Source organism: Pogoniulus pusillus, chromosome 5 (genome assembly GCF_015220805.1).
Source record: "Pogoniulus pusillus isolate bPogPus1 chromosome 5, bPogPus1.pri, whole genome shotgun sequence".
NCBI classification, from domain to species: domain Eukaryota; kingdom Metazoa; phylum Chordata; class Aves; order Piciformes; family Lybiidae; genus Pogoniulus; species Pogoniulus pusillus.
The window spans coordinates 25454583-25476781 of record NC_087268.1 but is presented as its reverse complement, the minus strand read 5'-3'; the positions used below and the strand labels follow the sequence as shown (position 1 = coordinate 25476781).

The following is a 22199-nucleotide window of genomic DNA, read 5'->3' as shown; positions in this document are numbered from 1 at the left end:
TGGTTACATTTGAAATCATAATTATCCCACTTCATCACTATTCAAACACCATTATGGTTTAGATGATCTTTTATAACTTGATCATGTTGTGACAGGAGCAAAGAGGAAAACTAACAGCCGCACAATAGTCACAAAATGAGCGCTTGACAATACAACCACACAACAAATGTGCGTGGGATCTCACAGGATTATAACATCAATACCAGACAGATTACATGAATTGCCTGGTGAGCTCTCCAACTCCTCAATACATGACTCTCTCTTTGCTTTTTAAATACTTTTTATATTTGCTGCAGTAATGCAGGACAAAAAATACATGTCTCTACCTTTCCTACTAGTGCTCCTCTCTTAGACTTAGCCATACCTATGCCTTGTTTTCCTCCCTTCCTATCATCATTCGGTTTTATTCTGTTTGGATTCTTGGGAGCATTTTCCAGTAAAGTTGATGCCAGCAGCACTGTGCGAATCATCCTTAGAAGTGATGAACCATAGAAGTCATCCTCCTTCCCAAACTTGTAACCAAACCAAAAACATCCCAACTTGCATGGCACACCCATCCTGCCATGCAGGGCCAGTGGCAGGAGGTTGCAGTGGCTTGGGGGAGGCTCTTTTACTACAGGAAAATCTCCATGTACCAGGTGAGACCTGGCGTTCCAGTGTCTCTGTGGGAGCCCCGGGGCAAGGGCAGCAGGGTCTTAGCACTAAGCTCATCACCATCTGTTTCCCTTTCAGCCCGAGCCACCCTCATCCAACAAGTGGCAGCTGGACAAGTGGCTGAACAAAGTCACCCCACACAAAGCACCCATCCTGACTCACCATGATGGCCCAGCACTGGAGGCCCATCCCTACTATGGCCGAGTGAAGGCAGAGAGGCAGGAAAGTGAGAAGACTCCATCCACTGGCCCGGCCGAGCACCGGGGTGGTGAGGGCCACACCACTGCCACCACAGCTGCTGGGGAGGGACCACGGCCCAGAACTGCCAACAAAGCACCAGGCAGCAAAGGAAGCCGGCAGAAGTCACCCCCTGCTGCTGACAGCGGGCCTCCGAGGAGAGCAGCAGGGAAGAAGGCACCACGGCGGGCTGAGCGGACCTCTACTGGGGACGGCCCCCACTGCTCTGGCACAGAGGAGCCTCCTGGGAGCCATAGCTTTCCAGGCGGTACTGCTGGTGAGGGGCCAAGGGCCCGACCCAGCGGCAGCAGTAACAGCAGTGGCTGCAGAGTAGGGCACCGCCGAGAGCCCCGTTTGGCCACAGCTGGGGAGAAACGTCGGGCCCGGGGGCCAAGCAAAACAGCACCAAAATCCAAGGAGTTCATTGAGACCGAGTCTTCATCCTCGTCATCCTCTTCTGACTCAGGCTCCGAGTCAGAAAGGGAGGAGCACCCGCTGCCGAAGGTGCCGGCCACGGCTGGGCCTGAGCCACGGGCCAAGGACGCAGGGACCAGCACCGCCAGCAAATCCCACGGCGGCTGCAGTGCCTTTGGCTCTATTAATGCCAGGACTAGTAGTGAAATAGCAAAGGAGCTGGAGGAACAGTTTTACACCCTGGTTCCTTTCGGTAGGAATGAGCTCCTGTCTCCTCTGAAAGACAGTGATGAGGTAAAGTCACTGTGGGTCAACATTGACTTGGCTCTTTTGTCCAGGATTCCAGAGCGTTTACCCGAAGAGCCGCTGGCCATGAGCACAGGAGCAAACCAGGTGGCCAGCCTCCCGCAGGGTAGTAGTGCTGACCTCCCAGCAGAGAAGGCTTTACCAAAATCTAGAAGGAAACGCAAGGTGAGCTTCACAGGGGACTGATTAGGGTGGGTTGGGGAGCCTCTGGCAAGTGGGAGGCACTTATTGCTTGTGCCTATGTCCAATGCTTGATGGCAGTGTCTTCTCTGGACTGGCATTTCAGACCTGGGATTTGTCACTGCTTGCCATGTAGGAACTGGCCAAGCCCCAGGGCAGATGCCATCCCAGGAGGTGCTGAAACTCCTTCTTGGCTGTGAGGGATCACAGTCCATTGGAGTCGGCATTTGCTGCTGGTACATGGCTTTCTACACATTAGCAAAGGCACTACTTTTGTGGTAAGATAGTTCTGGCTCCTGAGGCTTCTCTCAAAACCTGAGCATTTGGAGGTAATGCCTAGGTTGGCAAAGGGTCAGCTGTCTCGTCATGGTCTGTACGGTATCACTGCATATGGGGGAAAAGAAGAGGCAGCATCTCTTTTCCTCTCAGACTGTCAACAAAAGGCAAGACCTTCAGTGGCAGCAGGGTGTCTCAGCTTCATGAGGCATGCACTTGCAGACACCTGACACTTGCTTGACTCTACAACCTGCCTCGCTCGCACCTTGGCAGCCCTGTTTTACCTCGTGGCTTTCAGAGAGGTGTGGAAATGGGAACATAGTCCATTAGCTGCCCCTTCCCCTGCAGCACTATCACAGTAACCAGGCGCATACAGCCCTCTGGTCACATCCATCCCTTTGCCCTGCCTCTCCCACACACTTTCTGAGCCATCAGTGGACCCCTCCACCTCATGGCCAACTGTCCACCAAGAAGGTTTTCTAGCACATTTGTATGGGCTTGAAGTCACTCTAAATTTGAATCGTCACTTGCCCAATTTCTGGGCAATTTCACTGCGTAGTCATCTGTTGCCCTCCGAGCTACTGCACATATACAGACTGACCTGTATATTTTTGAGAACTGTTTATCTAAAGCAGCATTTCCTTTTCTCTTTTTCTTCTTCTTTTTATTCTTTTTGGTTTTAATTTTGTTACTCTTTTTTTAGTGTGCGATGGCAGCTTGATTCTGGCCGTAGGTAGTCTCATTACAGTCCTGATAAGCTTCCAGATGTGGTTATCTACATTTTCTTTAGGAACTAGCATGGAACTAATTGCACTGTACAAAATTGTGGGAAATAGGTAAAAAAAAAGAGTGCCAGCAACAAGATATTTATGGTCTATGGTTATATATTTAACGTCATAGGAGACACCAGTGTGGTAGTGCCAGGCTGTACACCTAGAAGGGAACAGGGAGACACAATAGAAGAGTAAATGAATGTATTCATTCTAGAAACGCTTGATCCAGCTTTATGTGGCACCTATTATCTTTTACTCTGCTGTCTTAAAGCACTGCTGTTGGTGGTGGGTTTAATGATACAATACATGCAAGGCATTCCTGGAGTACCAGATTGCCCCTCAGCCTGGGATAACACCCTCAGCAGGACAGCTGCTGTGCAAATGCCCTCTTCCTAAAAGACTTTATGAGTAAGGCTAAACAGAATGAATTATCAGGTGTAATTGCAAATTTAGAAAGAGGTCCTTATCATTTCCACCTCTATCACAATCTCAAGAAGACAAAGTAAAGACAGAGGAGGATGATTAAGCACTGAGATGTGAGATCTTCGCTCCTGTAGAGTGTAAGGTACAATGTTAATCCCATAGCAGCACCCACAGTGGCAGTGGGTAACACAGAAAATGCTGCCAAGCAACAAGACAATAAATACAGCAGAATGAACAGATCACAAGCAAAACTCAGCCAGCACTGGAAATCAGAGAAGTGTTAGAAGAGGAAAAGTTTGTGGACTTTGGGAAAGCAGAGTCCTTGGGAGTCAATGATGGAATTTAAGGAATATAACAAGAAACAGGAAATGGCTACGTTCACACTAGTAGGCCAGATAGGGCCAGGATGCAGCCCCAAGCAGTGGCACACAGTCACCTTCATCATTTATCTGTTAAATGCATGCTAGCATGATTTTGGCACGGGTTAATTTCTGTTCTTCCAGACAGTACCAGACTCACACTTGAGAGCATACTAAGGTGCCCTCCTAAAAGGCAATCTGAATGTGGCATATCACAGTTTGAATGAAGAGTGAGGTGACTGTATAGGTGTGAGCTATGCAATGCCAGCTGACCTCAGGACCAGTTGCTGATCTGCTGTATTTACTCATATAAGCATAGCTAGGTGGGGGTCAATTTGTTGTCCCAGGCAACCAGAAACAGAACAAGGCAGGACAGTCTCAAGTTGTGCCGGGGGAGGTATAGGTTGGGTGTAAGGAGGAAGTTCTCCACAGAGAGAGTGATTTGCCATTGGAATGGGCTGCCCAGGGAGGTGGTGGAGTCACTGTCCTCGGAAGTGTTCAAGAAAAGACTGGATGAGGCACTTAGTGCCATGGTCTGGTTGGTTGGACAGGGCTAGGTGATAGGTTGGACTGGATGATCTTGGAGGTCTCTTCCAACTTGGTTGAGTCTATGATTCTATGATAAGTACATGCTCAAAGAAAGTCATTGTGAATACCAAAATGCCAGAAAATACCAGTCCCTGGCTCACTGAAATACTTTTTGATCTGTAGTAAATCCAAAACATACAAGATTATAATTTTTCTCTTTATTCAGTGTGAGAATGAGGAAGAGTGCAGAGACATCAAGAAGACCCATTTAGAGCGAGAGAGTTCTTCACAATTAGCTGCCTCTGCCCACAGCACCACAACAGCAAATCACTGTACTGTGAATGAAAATAGGTAAGCATTTTCATTCTCACCAGCAAGTCTTTAAACTAGTTGCAGTTTCATGTTGTGTGCTCTTTTTCCCTTAAATAGGATGTATTTTTAATTTTCACATTTTATGTTGAAAAATTACCCACCTTGTTCACCTTTCTTCTAGTTTAATGAACAAGTTAGCAACTCCTGACACATTTATATACTTGCATTTTTTTCCTATTGTGAAAAGAAGTTCTGAATTCAAATGTGGAATGGGTAATTATAGCTACAGCAGTGCAACTGTGGAGGACTCTGCTGTAGGTACCAGTTCATAATGGCAACCATCTTGCAGCCTCTTCTTTCCTTACACTGTTACAAGTTCCAAACTTAAAGCTTGTCTGTAAGTACAATTATCTATACAGTTTTCTATATACTCTGTGGAAAAGAGTGAGAAAAAACATTCATAAGAATGCTGCAATGCTCAGTTCCAGAATATACTCAAGATCTAGCATTTTGAGATTGCAAGCAGCCTATTCTTTGTAATTAATATTTTACAGCAAGGATCTCAGACTTTAAAAACAATGAGATTTTCTAAGCATGCAGTCCACGAAACAAATGGTGAATGTTTGGCATTTGCTGCCATAGTTTATGGACAGAAACTCCTATCAATGTCAGATCAATCATATTTAGTTTCTCTGGAGGCTTCCAGAAGTCAAACTTAGACATGCATCTTTTCTGAACGTTTCTCAGTACATGCTGATCATCAGTTGTTGGGGAGTTTTAGATCATTTTCTGTAGTATCAGGGTAACTCCTCAGGTAAAACCACTAAAATTACAGAATATTTGTATTTATTGTAGTAACCTTTTCTATTGTACACATCACTGATGAGTTTGAGCAATTCTTGTCATTAATACTGGAAAAAATCACGGAGAAAGCAAATATATATAGTGCTCATTCAAATATATGCATTCAATTTCTTTGTCCTGACATGTCACATATGTTTCATAAAGTGAAAACAAAGCACAGAGCAGTTTGTTTTATTGCAGATGACTGTACGCAGGCTTGCTATTCCTGTGACTGCAGTGTCATGTGTTTTGCATCACATCCATTTTCAGAGAATAGTTTGCTATGCTACAGGGCTAATCCTGTGTTTCCTGGAAGCAGGACAATAATTTTTGTTTTGTTTGACATTATATTCAGTACTCCTGGTAGCGACTATACATTAAAGAAACAAAGAAGGTGGTCTTAAATGTGTATTTGCCTCTTAATTCTTCCCGGGTCTGCCCTGCTTCCAAAGCTGTTTCTGTGGTTTATACTACTGTAGGGCATGATATCGAGTGGTAGTATTCATATAGCTGAGGATAAACTACTGAGGCTGAAGCTAAAACAGCAGTGCAGATATCAGGACCTCTTGGCCCTCTTACAGCTAGTGGCTGTTCATGCTGGCACATTCCCCCTCCAGTTATGCCACCATAGCTGCATGTGAGGGTGTCCAATACCAGTAAATTCACTCAAGAAACCTGTCTGAAACCAGCACTCTTCTGTGGTTTTTGTTGTTGTTGTTGTTTTGGCCGGGTTATTATTCTTCAGCTTGAAGCAGAGCCATACAGACAGTCTTTTCAGCACAGCTGAGGGCCAGTAGTAAAGAGAAGAGCAAAAACTTCTTCAGACATGAACATTTTCTATTGTGCATTTACAGTCTGAGGTGCAGATTATACAAGATTGTTTGACGTGAAAGGCTGAAGCATCAGGCAAGAGATACTCCAAACATTACATGTCACAATCTGCCCAATTTGACCAGTCCTAGTAGTTGACAGTTCACTGCAGGTTGTTCTGCATAGAGTTTCACTATAAGATAGTTGTGCTTACATGATTTGACCAGCAAGATGTGTTTAGATGAGCCATATACAACATACCAAAGGCTGAGCAGAAGGTCTGCAGCACAACTAGAAATTGTAGCTGCTTCTCACAAACTCTGGGGCAAAGTTTTGATGCTTGGACACATTTCTGAAGAGCTATGGCATATCTTGGGTGCTTTAGGCCCACACTTCAACAATGATACATAAACTTGGCTAGCTGTCACTTGTTTCTGTTTGAAAAAAAGGAAAAAGAAATTACAATATTAGCTTGCACATTCAAAATAGTGCTAAAGTTATTTTTTTAGAGGGAGAAGAGGAGCACAGCTGTCCATCTTACACTTCTTGATTTTCCTTCCATAAGCAGCATTGATCATTAAAGTAAAATAGTTCATGTTGTGTTTTAAAGGTTCCAAACTATGGGAAACAGGAAAGGTTTTGAATTATGGTTTATAGAATCACAGAATGTTAGGGTTTAGAAGGAACCTTGAAAGATCATCGAGTTCAACCCCCCTGCCAGAGCAGGATCACCTACACCAGATCACACAGGAGTGCATCCAGTCGAGCTTTGAGTACCTCCAGAGAGACTCCACAACCCCCCATGGCAGCCTGTTCCAGTGTTCTGTCACCCTCACAGTGAAAAAAAAAAATTCCTCATGTTTCCATGGAACTTCCTATGCCTTAACTTCCTAAAGATCTCCAGCTCCCTCAGTCTCTCCACATAAGGAAGACATTCCACTCCCTTGATCATTTTTGTGGCTTTGCACTGGACTCTTTGAAGCAGTTGCCTGTGCTTCTTGAACTGAGGGGCCCAGAACTGGACACAGTGTCCATGGTCTGGCCTCACCAGGGCAGACTAGAAGGGTAGCAGAAGCTCTCTTGACCTCCTAACCACAGGCCTTCTAGTAAACCCAGAATGGCATTGGCCTTCTTGGTCACAGGAGCACACTGGTCAACCTTCCATCCACTAGGACCCCCAGATCATTTTCCCCTTCACTGCTCTCCACCAGGCCAGTTCCCAACCTATACTGACACCTGTTTTTTTTTCCCAGATGCAAGACTCTACACTTGCCCTTGTTGAACTTCATTCAATTTCTCCCTGCCCAGCTCTCCAATCTGTCCAAATCTCACGAATGACAGCACAACCCTCTGGTGTCATCCAGTTTCATGTCATCAGCAAACTTGCTGACAGTGCTCTCTGTGCCCTCGTCCAGGTTGTTGATGATTATATTGAACAGATCTGGTCCCAGTACTGACCCCTGAGGGACTCCATTAGATACAGGCCTCCAACTAGACTGTGTCCCACTGAGCACAGCTCTCTGACTTCTTTCCTTCAACCAGTTCCCAATCCACCTCACTACCCAATTGTCCAGTCCATTCTTCCACAGTTCAGCCGCAAGAATGCTATGTGAGACAGTGTTAAATGCTTTACTGAAATCAGGATAAGCCACATCCACTGCTCTACCATCATCTATCCACCTGTTTATGTCCTCATAAAAGGCTATCAGATTGGTCAAACATGACTTCTCCTTGGCAAAATCATTTTGACTGCTTCATGGCTTCTTTCACATCTAGTTTTTAAAGACTTGCCAGATAAATGGACAAATGTATGATAAGAGCTCATTTAATTAGCTCTGCTCCCTGAAATTATGTGCTGAAGTAAAATATTGTTTGTACCATATTCTTTTTTGCAATTCTATTAAGTGTATACTCTCTGATACAGTAACTATAAAGAAGTGGGAAATATCCATTAAAAGTAATAGGCTGAATAAAGGGGAATGTGGCAGGGAAAGGCATTGTATTAGAGTGTTCTGTCTGACCTTAATCACAGCTTTAGTCTAAATGCAAACTGTCTACTTAGAAAAAGCCTTTTACTTTGAATGTGTCACTTTAAGATTTTCAGCTAAATATTTCCTTCAAATTAGTGCATCTGAAGTTCATTTCTGAACATTTGTATGGTCTGACTTCTCCTCAACCTAATAAATGAAAGCTGAATAGATTTTTTCTTTGGAAAATGGGACGGCTCACATTTCTCCGTGTCTACTGTTTGCACATGTTTCCTTTTGTCTGCACTACCACAGCCTATCTTTCTTTGTCTTCACAATCTGTATTAGATTAGTATAAGCAGTGCTACCAAAGGCTGGACAGTGAGCACAAAGACTAGCCAGCCATCTTTAAACACATTTCCTGGTTTAGTTGACATATGGTTTTATTGCCACGGCTTATAAATTGTCACCCATAATGATGAAATAGGACTCCATAACCTGAACTTACACTTCAAAGCCTAATCTTTGTCTCCAGCTATCCCTTAAGAAATGGTGAGCAAGTGGCCATTTATCTCTGGGCTGTTGGGTTTTTTTTTCCAAGTACTCTGATACAGACTTTATATTAATTCCAGAATTACAATTTGCCTTGAAGGGAAAGAGGAGAAACATGGTACAAATTTGTAAATGAACTCTTGGTCCCAGCACTGTAAACCTGTTTCCAGATACCGATGGACTTTATCCTGCCAGCAGGTTTTAAATTCAAAGTTTTGGTAATATATAAAACATTTCCCTTTCTCAAGCCCAGCTTTGTGACACTCCATTACTGTAATTTCCATTTCCAGCGTGGCAATACCAATAAATAAAAATGAGAAAATGCTTCGGTCACCTGTCTCTCCCCTCTCGGATGCATCAAAACACAAATACTCCAACGATGATTTAACTTCCTCCAGCAGACCTAATGGCAGCAGTCTATTACCTTCCATCTCCTCCAGCAAAAAACATAAGGGTGAAATCCAGCCACAGACACATCCTGGGGACTTCAATGTAAGTTTATGCTGTTGTTCACAATATGAAGCCTACTTATATATTTTTCATTTTATACTGCAGTCTGTGATAGTTTTGCAGAATGTTATGCCAAAAAAAATGTAGTCATGAATGTAGTCATTTTAAGTTCAGTTTTTCTGGTGTGAAGTTTAGCAAGGCATAGAAGAAAGCAAAGAGATCAGGCTGTAAAGGAGGCAAATAACAAAGGCTACATAATCAATAGGTGAAATCTGATGGCCCAAAACAAATGGCTTTAGGCCTCCAGAGTATTGCTTGGGCACTATGCAAGCACCCTATATCCAGAACTGGAGCACATAAGGCCTCTTCTCAGCCACTGCCTAACCATGAGTGTGCCTGCAGACAAGTTCTCCCACATGTCTTACAAGCGACTTTTTGAGACACTTGTATTTACTATTGACACCAGTGAGCAGTTTAGTACCAGCCTCACAACTCGGCTCCATCAGGCCCTAGGTATTCAGATATTTATCAGAGAGTCTTGCTCACATTAAATGTGTCTAGAGTGCTTTTCTCAATACCATGTGGTAGCCACTGCCATCAGAGCACTGAGAGCTGCCTCCAGGTATGAATGAGTTCTGTGATTAGGATGCTGGAGTAAAGAGCCTGTTAGCTCTTCTGATTGAGGGAATTCACAAATCTCTCTCTCACCTCTCAAAATCATACTCTACCTTCCATCCTAAAGCACACTGTTAGTAGAAGATCAAGGTCAGAATATCGTGACGTCTTCCTCTAGAAGTTGTTCTGCTTTGTGTGAAACACCTAGAAGAAGCAATTTGAGTATGATCATATTGATGTCCACTGCTGGAACATCTAGCCAAGCTGTTAGAGAACTCTGCTGCTTCTAGAAAGGCTCATCCTCCTTTTCTTGCTACAAGAAAAAGTTCATAATTTTTTCCAATGTCCATTTGTTGCATTTGTTATTTGATAAGAGGCATCATAAGAGGCACCAAAAGCCTGAGTACTGGTGCCTAAGCAAGTTTGAGGAAACTAAACTACCTTAATTCTAGCAGTGGTCTTTTCTACCTACTTTTTGTGTGGTGATAATGGTCCCACAGTATTTGTTAAGTATGCATATGTATATACTTCAATATACTTCTTTTCTTGAGAGTAGAGGGGGAAAGTAGCAACTACAGTCTTAATTTTGGACACTTTAAAAAACAAGCTATCATAAATTATGTGGATTTGATAAATTGTCATAAAATTCATTACAGAAATATGTTATAATAAAAAGGCATTTTAACATATTGTCAGTATAGTATTTTTTTCACTAATTAAATGTACACTTTTAAGCATTTTAACTTCTAGAACATAAGTTTAGGGTTTTATAACCCATTTGGAATTGTAATTGTATGATCCTTCACTGAGTGTCAAAAACAATTTAAATTCCTTCACAGGCTAATGTGCTGGAAATCGAAAGTAAAAGGTGGTTGCTTTATGATCCACGCCTGTAGTAAATGCTTTTCTCTGAGATTTTCTGCATAGCCTAGCAGTGCACCCTTTGGTCAACACTTTAAAAACCCTTACAATGAAATTCTTTTGTATCTGTTTATTTGTCTGAAAACTTTAGGCTGCTGAACTGATCTGAATGTGCCACATAGAAGACAAGAGCTTTGATGAGTTGTCTGTGGTTTATCCCATCTTCCCATCTGGCACCTAACTAGATTTTCCATCAGACACCACAATCCAGAGAGTGGCTTTTATCCATTTGAGCTTTCTGTCTATTTCTTAGTGTGTTTCTGTCTTGTCACCCGACAAAGAAAAAAATTGTTTATGGCAATGATTATCAACCAGCCAGGGGCCCTCTGCTTTGCACTGTACTGCTGCATAATAGCCTACACAGCAGGTCAGTTGAAAGGACACATGGTATATACGGCCATGAGCTGAGGGAGTGCATGAGACCCTGCCAAAAGTCATGTGCTTCTGCTGTGGCACAGAGCAGGGATCTTTCAAACTGATCAGGGACCCAGAGCAAAAAGAAACCTGGACTTTGGGCTACAAATTCATAGCCATAGGCACATGAGCAGTGCAGCGTGAAGGGAGCCAAACAGGTAAGGCTTCCTGTCCTGAGGCAAGGTACAGTGCTAGTTTAGAAGATGACAACTAGAGGTATTTCATCTTCTAAATGGCCTCAACAGATCAGTTCTTTAATAATTTCTCTTACTGTGTTTCAGAGGGATTTGATAGTTGGTGATAGTTCAGCTCAGTTTCTTCTGTATATCACATTGAAACTCAAGCCCTTTGCAAAGTGTGCTGAGTAATCTCTGTGAATTTGTGACTGTCAGTGACAAGACAACTCTACATTCTCCCTGCAGAAATAGAAAGGAAAACTAACTGCCAATTTCCATGCAAAGACACTCTTGTTTGTGAGTTGATTTTTTTTAAGTTAATGGTCAATTCCTCAATGTCTTCTCTGCTGTTTGTTGTCTAGAAAACAGTTCACATCAATTCAGAAAATGTTCTCTGCAATAAACCACAGTCCCAGACAGAATCTTGGTCACCTCTGTCCAGCACATCCAGAGACTGCAGAAGGACAAAACTTATTTTTGATGATATGTAAGTACAGATTACTTTAAAATATTTTTTTAAGTCATTTTCTACATTTAAAAAGAGAATAACACAATTTGCCCAACAGGAAGTGAGACATGGCCAGAAGAGTTACAGTAACACTGCACATAGAGAAATAATTGAGACATACTGTAGAAATTCTTTAATTTTTCATCACAAATTAAGCTTCTAATCATCAGGAGCAATGAGGACTGGCTGTTCTCAAAAGCATAGGAAGCCAAGAGCCAAGAGGTAGAATGTGGGGTTGGCAGGGCAGGGCCCATGCCAGTCAGGGGTCCAGTCCCATAACACCCAAATTGGGTGAGCCAAGCAGACTCAAGGGTGGAGTCAGGTTCAACCAAGAGTCCAGGTCCTCAGCCAATTCCATGATGATGGAGCAGGTCCAAGGCAGGGCCAAGAAGTCAGGTTGATATCAGATCCAGTGACAGTCACACACAGCTCAGTGTCTGTCAGGTGTGCAGGTCAAGCCAAGAAGACAATCCTCAGATCAGTTTGCATCACTGAGGAACATGGCCAGGCACAAGCATGCTGTGAAAGAGCTTGTCAAGGTCCAGAGAACAGAGATTAACAATATCTCTGTCCAGAGGAGCAAGATCTGTTCTTATGGATTTCCATGTTGTGAAATTAAGGTGCAAACGAGACCATATCACCACAAAACTGTTTATTGAAGGATACATTGGACCAAACAGAGGGAGAGAGAGAAAGGGGAGAGAGAGAGATAAAGAGAATAATGGAGAAGAAAAGAAGAAGCAGGGAAGAAAAAGAGCTGCGATCGTATTACCCTCAGTCACAGATGGAGGGGATAGAGAGAGACGGGTGCGTGGCCCAGGGATGATCTTTGGAGTTCGTCAGGGGTTCTTCTGGTGGTGGTGCAGCTCTGGTAGTCTGGTGGAGGTGCCCTTGGTGGTCTGGTGGAGGTCCGCCCTTGGTAGTCTGGTAGAAGTGCACACCTGATAGTCTGGTGGGAGTGCCACTTTGGCAGGCATTCCTCCTGCCTTTCATAGTTTTCTGCTGGGTGTCCAACTGCAGCTCCCCAGGGCATCTTCCTGTGCATTCTCATGCATTCGCAGGGGTCTGACACCACCGGGGAGAGGTCCTCCGCCCCCTCCCTGGCTGTACCTGTCCATACCCTGAATACACATCAGCCTTTTCTCTTCAGGGTAGCTGAGATAAGATGTATGCATCCTGGCCATTCCAGCCAGGCTGAGGTCCAGGAGTTTCCAAGGCGTTGTCTGTTGATTTGCATCCCTGAGCTTTGGGCCAAGCACCGAGTCTGAGTCCCGGGAGTTAACAGAGGCAATCTTAATCTTTGTTGATGAACAAGAGAGAGGCTTTAGACTCTCACAGAGCTGAAGACAGATACACTTACAACGAGTTAGACCAGAAGTGAAGGACCAGACCTGAGCTTAGATGAATTTCTTTAGCCCAGGGACAGAGGAAGGAGACCGCACATGCAGCAGGTCAAGGCTACTAATGCTTTATTAGTATCCTTGGGGCACCAGCATTAATTATGCAAACATCAGACTATTAATTTATAGACCCATAACAAGGCAGCATGACAGAGGCATCCTTCTTCTGCTCCTTTTGGAACAAGGGGAGGATGACATTCAGGGGCCTTGCATCTGTGAGCCTCGACAGCTGCTCCTGTCATTGCTGCTCTGAAAAACAGCACAACAACAGGGCAAGTAGGAAGGAGCAATGGTTAGCACGAGTATCTGGAGGGACACTTGGCCCTTCCCACCTTCACTACATGCTTCAAACATACCCTGCTGTCTTCCTGTGAAAATTAATATAATTGTCCTTCTTTTCTTTTTGGGAAATTTAAATTGCTGGTTTGTTTCCCAAGGTCATTTGGGATGTGGTATTATTTAGATAAGGTATAGAGGTGAAAAAGATAGCTGAAACCCCAGTAACTAGAAAAATCAAGATTATTCTTGACTAGTAGTGTTGTGGCCTGAAAATACTGATTTTTTTCTGTCTAATGTAGAAGAGGTTCTGCTCAAGTTATGTGTCAGACTGCCTGGAGCTCTGTAAACTAGGTGATCTTCTTGTGCCTTTTGTACTCATACACCTTTCATTTCATCCACACCTCTAACTATTTTATACCATAGGAAATCATGGAGTAACAGCTTTGTTTATTCAGGAACTACTTTCTACAAAAATTGAGATTAAGTAATAATAATAATAGTAGTACTAGTGGTAAGATTTGTTCACACTAGCTGGACTCAGGGACAACTAGAGGGACAGCAACCTCTCACAAAGAGAATGCACATTTCCTAATATAAGGTATAAATAACTCCCATAGACTTCAAAAGGTTGTGACTGTTTATATGTCAAGAAAAGAAAGCTGTTGAGATTCATTTCTTGGTGTAGTCATAAGGAGATGTAAGTGTAACCAATTTTTCTGCCCCTTTTGAAGAAAACTCAATCCTGTGTATGTATCTTTATTTTCCCTCCTTCACCATCACCTTCCATGTTTTTAACATTTATTCAACTATCTCCACTGAGGAAATTTGAAGCTGTTTAGAAGTACTATCTAACTCTTCATATCTCTCAAAACACTTTATATTCTGTAATTTCTGGATCACAGACTGATAGAAGTTGGAAGGGACTAGAAGTTGGAAGGTTGACTAGAGCAGCTTGCACAGGACAGCATCCAGACAGGCATTGAATGATTCCAGATAGATACTCCACCTGTTTCACCTGAGCAGCCTGTTCCAGTGCTCTACCACCCTCAAAGTAAAGAAGTTTTTCCTCATATTTAGATGGAACTTCCTATATTCAAGTTTGTGCCCATGACCTCTTGTCCTGTCTCTGGGTGCCACTGAAGAAAGACTGTCCCATCTTCCTCACACCCACGCTTCAAGTATTTCTAAGCATTGATAAGATCCCCCCTCAGTCTTCTCTAAGCTAAACAGTCTCCAGTTCCTTGGCCTTTCTTCATAAGAGAGATGTTATTGACCCCTAATCATCTTCATGGCCCTTTGCTGTACCCTTTCAAGCAGTTCCCTGTTCTTGAACTCGGTAGCCCCTAAGTGGACACAATACTCTAGATGAGGCCTTACCAGGGCAGAACAGAGGGGGAGGAGAACGTCCTTTGACCTGCTTGCCACACTCTTCTTGATGCACCCCAGGATATCGTTGGCCTTCTTGGCCACAAGGACACATGCTGCCTCATGGTCATCCCATTGTCCACCAGGACTCCCGGGTCTTTTTCTACAGAGCTGCTTTCCAGCAGGTCAGCACCTAACCTGTACTGATGCATGGAGTTATTCCTCTCTAGGTGTAGTACCCTACATTTGCCCTCATTAACCTTCATAAAGTTACTTTCTACCCAGCTCTCCAGCCTGTCCAGCTCACACTCAGTGGCAGCACAGCCTTCTGAGGTGTCAGTCATTTCTCCCATTTTTGTGTCATCAGCAAACTTGCTGAGGATACACTCTGTCCCTTCATCCAGATCATTGATGAATATATTAAGCAGGACTGGATCCAACTAAACTCTGTGCCACTGACCACAACCTTTGAGCTCTCTCTTTCAGACAGTTTGCAATCCACCCCACTGTCTGTTAATCTAACCCACATTTCCTAAGCTTGTCTATGGAGATGCTGTGGGAGATGGTGCCAAATGCCTTGCTGACTTCTGCCAGCTTCCTCAGCACTTGCAGCATCAGGACCCATGGACTTGTGGATATCCAGTTCATCTAACCGATGTCTATCTTGATCCTCCTCAACCAAGGAAAATTCTTCCCTCCTCCAGACCTCCTCTGCTACCTTCTGGAACTGAGGGCCAGGTTTAGCAGTAAAGACTGAAGCAAAGGCGGCATTCAGTAGCACTGCCTTCTCTGTACTCTTACCAGCTCTCCCATCTTATTCAGCAGAGAGCCCTTGCTTTGCTTGGTGTTCCTTTTCCTGATCATGTACTTGAAGAAGCCCTTCATGTTGGTTTTTATATCCTTTGCCAGATTTAAGTCCAAGAGGGCCTTGAATTTCCTTATAGCACCCCTACATACTCTGGCAAATTTCCTGTATTCCTCCCAAGTGGCCAGTCCCTTTTTCCATATACTGTGAACTTCCTTCTTCCATCTGAGTTTTTCCAAAGCTTCTTGCTCATCTCTGCACATCTCTTGCCTCACAGGGATGTACCTATTTTGAGCTTGCAGGAGGTAGTGCTCTCTTCAGTCCCCATATCTTCTAGAGCCCAAACCCAGCCATCCATTGCAGCACTCCAGTCATGAGAGTCATTCCACCATATTTCTGTGATGGTGACTACATCATAGCTATCCTGTTGAACAGTGGCTTTCAGCTTCTCCTGTTTGTTGCCCATGCTGCATTGGTGTTAGATGCATCTGAGCTGGGCTATCAATTTTACCCCCAAACTCTACGTGCTTCAATTGCAGTTTAAACATGTATACACAAGGCAAAAAGGTGTCAGTGTCCCTGAAAAATGTAAAAAATTTAAAACACACTCATCCCTATGGAGACAGGCTGCAAGAATTGGGGCTACTCAGCCCAGAGGAAAACAAGGCCTACAGTGGCCTTCCAGTATCTGAAGGGGGCTTATGAGAAAGCCAGGAAGAGACTTTTTAGAAGGGCTTTTAGTAATAGGATGAGAGGGAATAGGTTGAACCTTGAGGAGGGTAGATTTAAACTACATATTCAGAAGCAATTCTTTACAATGAGGATGGTGAGACACTGGAACAGGTTGCTCATGGAGGTCATGGATGCCCCTTCCCTGGAGGTATTCAAGGCCTTGAGCAAGCTGGTCTGGTGGAAGGTGCCCCAGCCCATGACAGGGGTTTGGAACTAGATGATCTTTAAGGCCTCTCCCAAGCCAAACTGTTCCATAAATTTTTGAATCTGGATTAGAAGGAAAATGCTATCAGAAACAGGTGCAGTAGAACTGTAGTATCTTTCAGGATGCTGACATTAAATAAGGGGCCTGGTTTGTTTCATTCTTTCTCTAGCATATTGTGGTGGGAAAACTCCTCCATCATCTAAGATGCTCTTATCACTTGCTTTCTCCATTAGTGATAGATCTGATGTATTTGGCAGGTGTGTTCAGTAAAACTGTTTCATGTTTCAAGGAGAGCTACAATTAAACTGCTTGTGTATGGTGCCTTACATGTAGAATGTCCCCAAGCAACTTGTGCCCATTCAAGTAAAAATCTAAAAAGCCAAGCAAGGTTGAACACAGAATCTAATATGTCTTAATTTGCTCTTAAAACCCAGAAATGGTTAAATGCCTGTTGTGCCAACTAGAGAAGTGAGATTTTCATGTAGTACAACTGTCATCCACAACCTGTTTCTAGGAACCACTGCCAGAATATCACATTGATTCTGAAATCACTGTGTGGTGAAGTCACTAAAATGGAGTGGATTAGACTGGCTGCAAATGTTAAATGTCAACAAATGTCCTCACTTGTAAGGAGGATCAAAATAAACATGGCAGGCAGTGTCTTTCAAATTTGCATAGTACTACAGCAGAGGATTTGAAGAAATGCAATACAGTGGGTTTAAAATTATGTAGTAATCCTAATGGCAGCATTTGTTCCAAATGATGCCCATGAAGTATTTCATCTCATAATCCACAAAGTTCTGAATTACTGTAATCCAACCATGGCTTTAAAGTCTTCAGTTTAATCAGACTCTCTAGTTTTTAAGAGACTAAATCCCTTCTATTTGATTTAAAACAACAACTAATTTTTTTGACCAATCAGTGTGTCTTTGCTGTACTCTCAATTTATTTTCTCCAGATCATTGACAACAGCTGTCACTAGCAATAAATTGGAGCACAAGTAGGTCAATAAAAACTGTGTCTTGCTTGGCAGAGTGCTGTATACACATACATAGCAAGACAGAAGTAAATCTAGCTAACAGACTCAAAAGGCAGGCAAGATCCTGCTTCTCCTGGTTTGCCATTGTTTACAGCCTACTCTAAATATGCTTCAAGGTACCCAGATGCCACATGTGTAAGCAATATCAATAGTGTTTCCAGTACTAATTCTTAACAAGTTTTCCTGGATTTTTGGCCATTTCTGACTCTATGAAGAGAACATTTTCAAGGCTACAAACAAAGTCTTCTTCAGATCCTAGCAGGAGAGTTCAATCTCTGAGATAGGAGAGGATGGTCTCTCTCACCAGTCTCTCCTCATCTTTCCTTCACCTCTGCAACAGGAGAGCAATGAGCACATGCCTACAGCAGGTGATGAGTGCCCTCCAAATCCTGCATCTCCCATGGCATTCTACCACACCTCTGGTACTTAAGTGAGTGTGGTTTCCCAAAGTTTGGCAGTAAACATTTCTTTCTGCATGGAGAGATAAAAATCCATCCCCTTGTAACTCAGAGATTGTTGTCTTGTGCTATATCACAGAGCAGTGTGGGTTTTAATCACCTTCAATGCCAAGATTCAGGTGTAGTGTGTAAGAGATACTCCAATGCCCCTATTTGTAGCTTAATTCCTAGGTCATCTTTGCCATTCCTGTTGCAGTGGAAAATATCTCTACCCATGTTTGAAGGATGTATTTCAAGTTCATTTTCCACAATATAATCACCCAGAAGTTTTTCTTTCGGGCTAGAAGGCTCACTGTAGTGGCCCTAGGCTGTGATCCCTCAAGGAAATCTGGGAGCTTTCATGATATTTCTTTCAACATATGAAGGATATTTTTATCTTCCAGCGATAACAAGTCCCACTAGCAAATTATCATAACCACTTTAGCTTAGAGCATCACAGGAAGACTTGTAAAACTCATTTTTAGTCTGGGAGTTACCCTTTTCATCTTAGAATTGTAGAATCACAGAATGTCAGGGGCTGGAAAGGACCTTGAAAGATCATCCAGTCCAACCCTGCTGCCAGAGGAGAACCACCTATACCAGATCACACAAGAATGCATCTAAGCGAGTCTTGAATATCTCCAGACAGGGAGACTCCACAACTCCCCTGGGCAGCCTGTTCCAGTGTCCTGTCACCTTCACAGTGAAAAAATTCCTCCTCGTGTTTACATGAAACTTCCTATGCCTCAACTTAGAATTCTAGAGTCAGTCAGGGTTGTAAGGACCACAAAGATCATCGAGTTCCAGCCCTACCATAGATCAGGCTGCCCACAGCCTCATCCAGCCTGGCCTTAAACACCTCCAGGCGTGGGGCCTCAAACACCTCCCTGGGCAATCCATTCCAGCCTCTCACCACTCACAAGCTGAACAACTTCCTCCTCACATCCAGTCTGAATCTACCCACCTTCAGCTTTGCTCAATTTCCCCTAGTCCTGTCACTACCTGGTAGCCTAAAAAGTCCCTCCCCAGCTTTTTTGTAGGCCCCCTTCAGATACTGGAAGGCCACAAGAAGGTCACCTGGGAGCCTTCTCTTCTCCAGACTGAACAGCCTCAACTCTTTCAGTCTGTCCTCATAGGAGAGGTGCTCCAGCCCTCTGAGCATCCTCTTGGCCCTTCTCTGGACATGGTCCAGCATCTCCACATCCCTCTTGTAATGGGGGCTCCAGAACTGGATGCAGGACTCCAGGTGGGGTGTCATCAGAGCAGAGTAGAAGGGGAGAATCACCTCCCTCAACCTGCTGGCCACACTTTTCTCCTGATGCAGCCCAGGATCTGGCTGACTTTCTAGGCTGCAAGTGCACACTGCTGGCTCATGTTGCACTTCTCATCCACCAACACCCCCAAGTCTCTCTCTTCAGGGCTGCTCCCCAGCCACTCACTGCCCAGCCTGGATTTGTGCTTGGCATTGCCTGAACCCAGATGCAGGACCTTGCTCTTGGTCTTGTTGAACCTCAAGAGGATGGCTTGTGCCCACCTCTCCAGCCTGTCCAGGTCCCTCTGGATGGATCCCTTCCCTCCAGTGTGTCTGCTGCGTCATGCAGCTTGGTGTTATTGGCAGACTTGCTGAGGGTGCACTCAATGCCTCTGTCCATGTCACCAGCAAAGATGTTGAACAAGGCTGGTCCCAGGACTGATCCCTGAGGGACTCCACTTGTCACTGGCCTCCACTTGGACATGGAGCCATTGACAGCCACTCTTTGGGTGTGGCCATCAAGCCAGTTCTTTATCCATCTCGTGGTCCACCCATCAAACCCATGTGTCACCATCTTGGAGACCAAGATGTGCTGTGGGACAGTGTCAAAGGCCTTGCTCAGGTCCAGGTAAATGACGTCAGTTGCTTGCCCCTCATCTATTAATGTTGTGACCTGTTCATAGAAGGCCACTAGGTTTGTCAGGCAGGATTTGCCCTTCCACCCACTGCCCCTTGTCCTGTCATTGGGCATCACCAAGCAGGCCTGTCTCCATCCTCTTGGTCCTCACCATTTACATATTTATAAACATTAATGAGGTTTGTCTTGGAGGAGAGCCTTTAAAAGTCACCTTCTTCAACCCCCTGTAGTAAGCAGGGGTATCTTCACCTAGATCAGGTTGCTCACAGCCCTGTCCAACTTGGTCTTGAATGTTTCCAGGCGTGGGGTATCTACCACCTCTCTGGGCAACCTGTCCCAGTGCCTCACTATCCTCATAGTAAAGATTTTCTTCCTAATATCTAACCTCAATCTACCCTCTTTCAGTTTTAAACCATTACCACTTGTCCTGTCATAATGGGCCTTGCTAAAATGACTATCCCTGTCTTTCTTCCAAATCCTCTTTGAGTACTGAAAGGCTGCAATACAGTTTTCCCAGTCTCTCCTTGACTCAGGTTTCACATGTACCATCACTCAGCAGTTTCACCCACACCATAACTTCTCATTCATCAGAGCTAGAAACATAGGAACTGGATACCAGGTAGTTCTTTTCCCAGAATGATCTTCCTGACTGTGTTTTTCAGATGCCTCTAGAGAATTCAAGGTGTGAGTCCATGGTATTTTAAAACAATGTAGATCTGGATAATTGTGGTCATGCTCTCTCCCCCTAAGTCTGACTGTAAAGGCTTTCACTCAACCTTGGTGTGAAATTAGTAGATTTAAGAGTATCAATTTAATATCCATTGAAGGAGACCCAATTGTAGTTTATCTGCAAAGATGTAATGTTTTCTCCTTCTGCTTTTAATACAGGAGCTCAAGTCCCTGTCATAAAGTCATAGAATTAACCAGGTTGGAAGAGACCTCCAAGATCATCCAGTCTAACCTATCGCCCAGCCCTATCCAGTCATTACCATTTCTTTCATTCCTCTCTCTTTGCTTGTACACCTTGGCCTTGCATATTTTAGTCTGGATGTTAATTTTATGTGGATATCTTTAAGTCATGAATCTGGGTCATGCCCAGGAAATTGTAGTGGATTTTGACTCTTTCTCATGGTCTCTTGTATTTCACTACATTGGCATGATTAGTGTAGGGAGTTTGCATTTTTGCTAAGCTTTTGACCTCGTTATGCTGAACCCACCAAGACAGTAGCTGTGTAGTTGTATGATTGCATAATTTTTTCTTGCATTTGGCCTGATTCCAATCATGTCCTTTGTTCCTATCATCCTGAAATTTCTATAGCACTATCATTTAAATGGGTCACAAATACTCTCTCTGTCCTCACCACTGAACTTTCCAGTTTGCTGAAGTTCCCAGACCTGCTGAGTCTACCATAGTGAGCATGTGACTGCCATAACTGGGTACCCACTTCATACAATGCCGTGGGCTTTCCCTGACCCTGTCTACTACCATGCCTCAGACACAGGAGTGCCATGTGCCATAAACCAGCATTTATTTTAAGCCATGGAATGGTCAGGAAGCCATGATACGTCATAAGGAGAATACTGTTTTGTGAAGTAATAGCTGCTGAGCTCCAGCCTTTATCCCCAAGATGACCACCCTTTTCTGTCACCCAGCATGTCAGACATGATCCTGACACAGGTCTCTGTATGAAACAGCAAGTAGGCAGAGCTGTATACACCTACCTTTCACCACACATGATTTTATTGCTCTTACAAGATTTTCTTCTCTTCCTGGACTGAAAGTTCCAAGATTCTACTGGCACAGCTTCAAAACTGTTTTGGGGCTAACCCTGGCAACACCATTTTCTTCTGATTTTGCCCCTAGCTCTCATCAAATTTTGAGGTTGCTCATTTTAATGTCCTACTCCTTTCCAGCACGTTCACTTTTTTAAGGGTCTAGAGTACTACCGTTGTGAAACTGGTCCTATATTTAGAATTATGGTATAAGCTGCTTTTATTACATGCAATTGTTGTACACTGAGGAAGCACTAGTTTGTTTTTTTATAACACTTCAGCAGCATTATCTCCAAAGGGTATTAAAATATGCACTTGGCTACATTTATGATGTTTAATTGAACTTTTATTAGTTTTCTTTAATGTATCCTCATAAAACACCATGCCACAGTAAGAAATAATGTGCAAGTGGTAGATTATGTAAATGAAGCAGAAAATGCTATAGTTTAGTATTTAGTTCATATAAAATATAAAAATTAGATGAAAAATGTGTTTTTCAATGCAGTTATAATTAAAATTGCATATTGGAGTCTAAGCTACACCATACTCTGTAAATA

At 43.6% G+C, this 22199-nt stretch overlaps 1 protein-coding gene across 2 annotated transcripts in view; it reads left to right on the top strand.

Moving 5' to 3' along the window:
* Positions 1 to 22199, top strand: part of AFF3 (ALF transcription elongation factor 3) — a 365042-nt gene that overhangs the window by 318146 nt on the left and 24697 nt on the right. For both annotated transcript variants that reach the window (XM_064143584.1, XM_064143583.1), the window contains exons 11-14: positions 733 to 1776; positions 4377 to 4501; positions 8925 to 9126; positions 11573 to 11697. In XM_064143584.1, the coding sequence (XP_063999654.1) occupies positions 733 to 1776; positions 4377 to 4501; positions 8925 to 9126; positions 11573 to 11697 (1496 nt within the window). The remainder of the gene's footprint in view (positions 1 to 732; positions 1777 to 4376; positions 4502 to 8924; positions 9127 to 11572; positions 11698 to 22199) is intronic.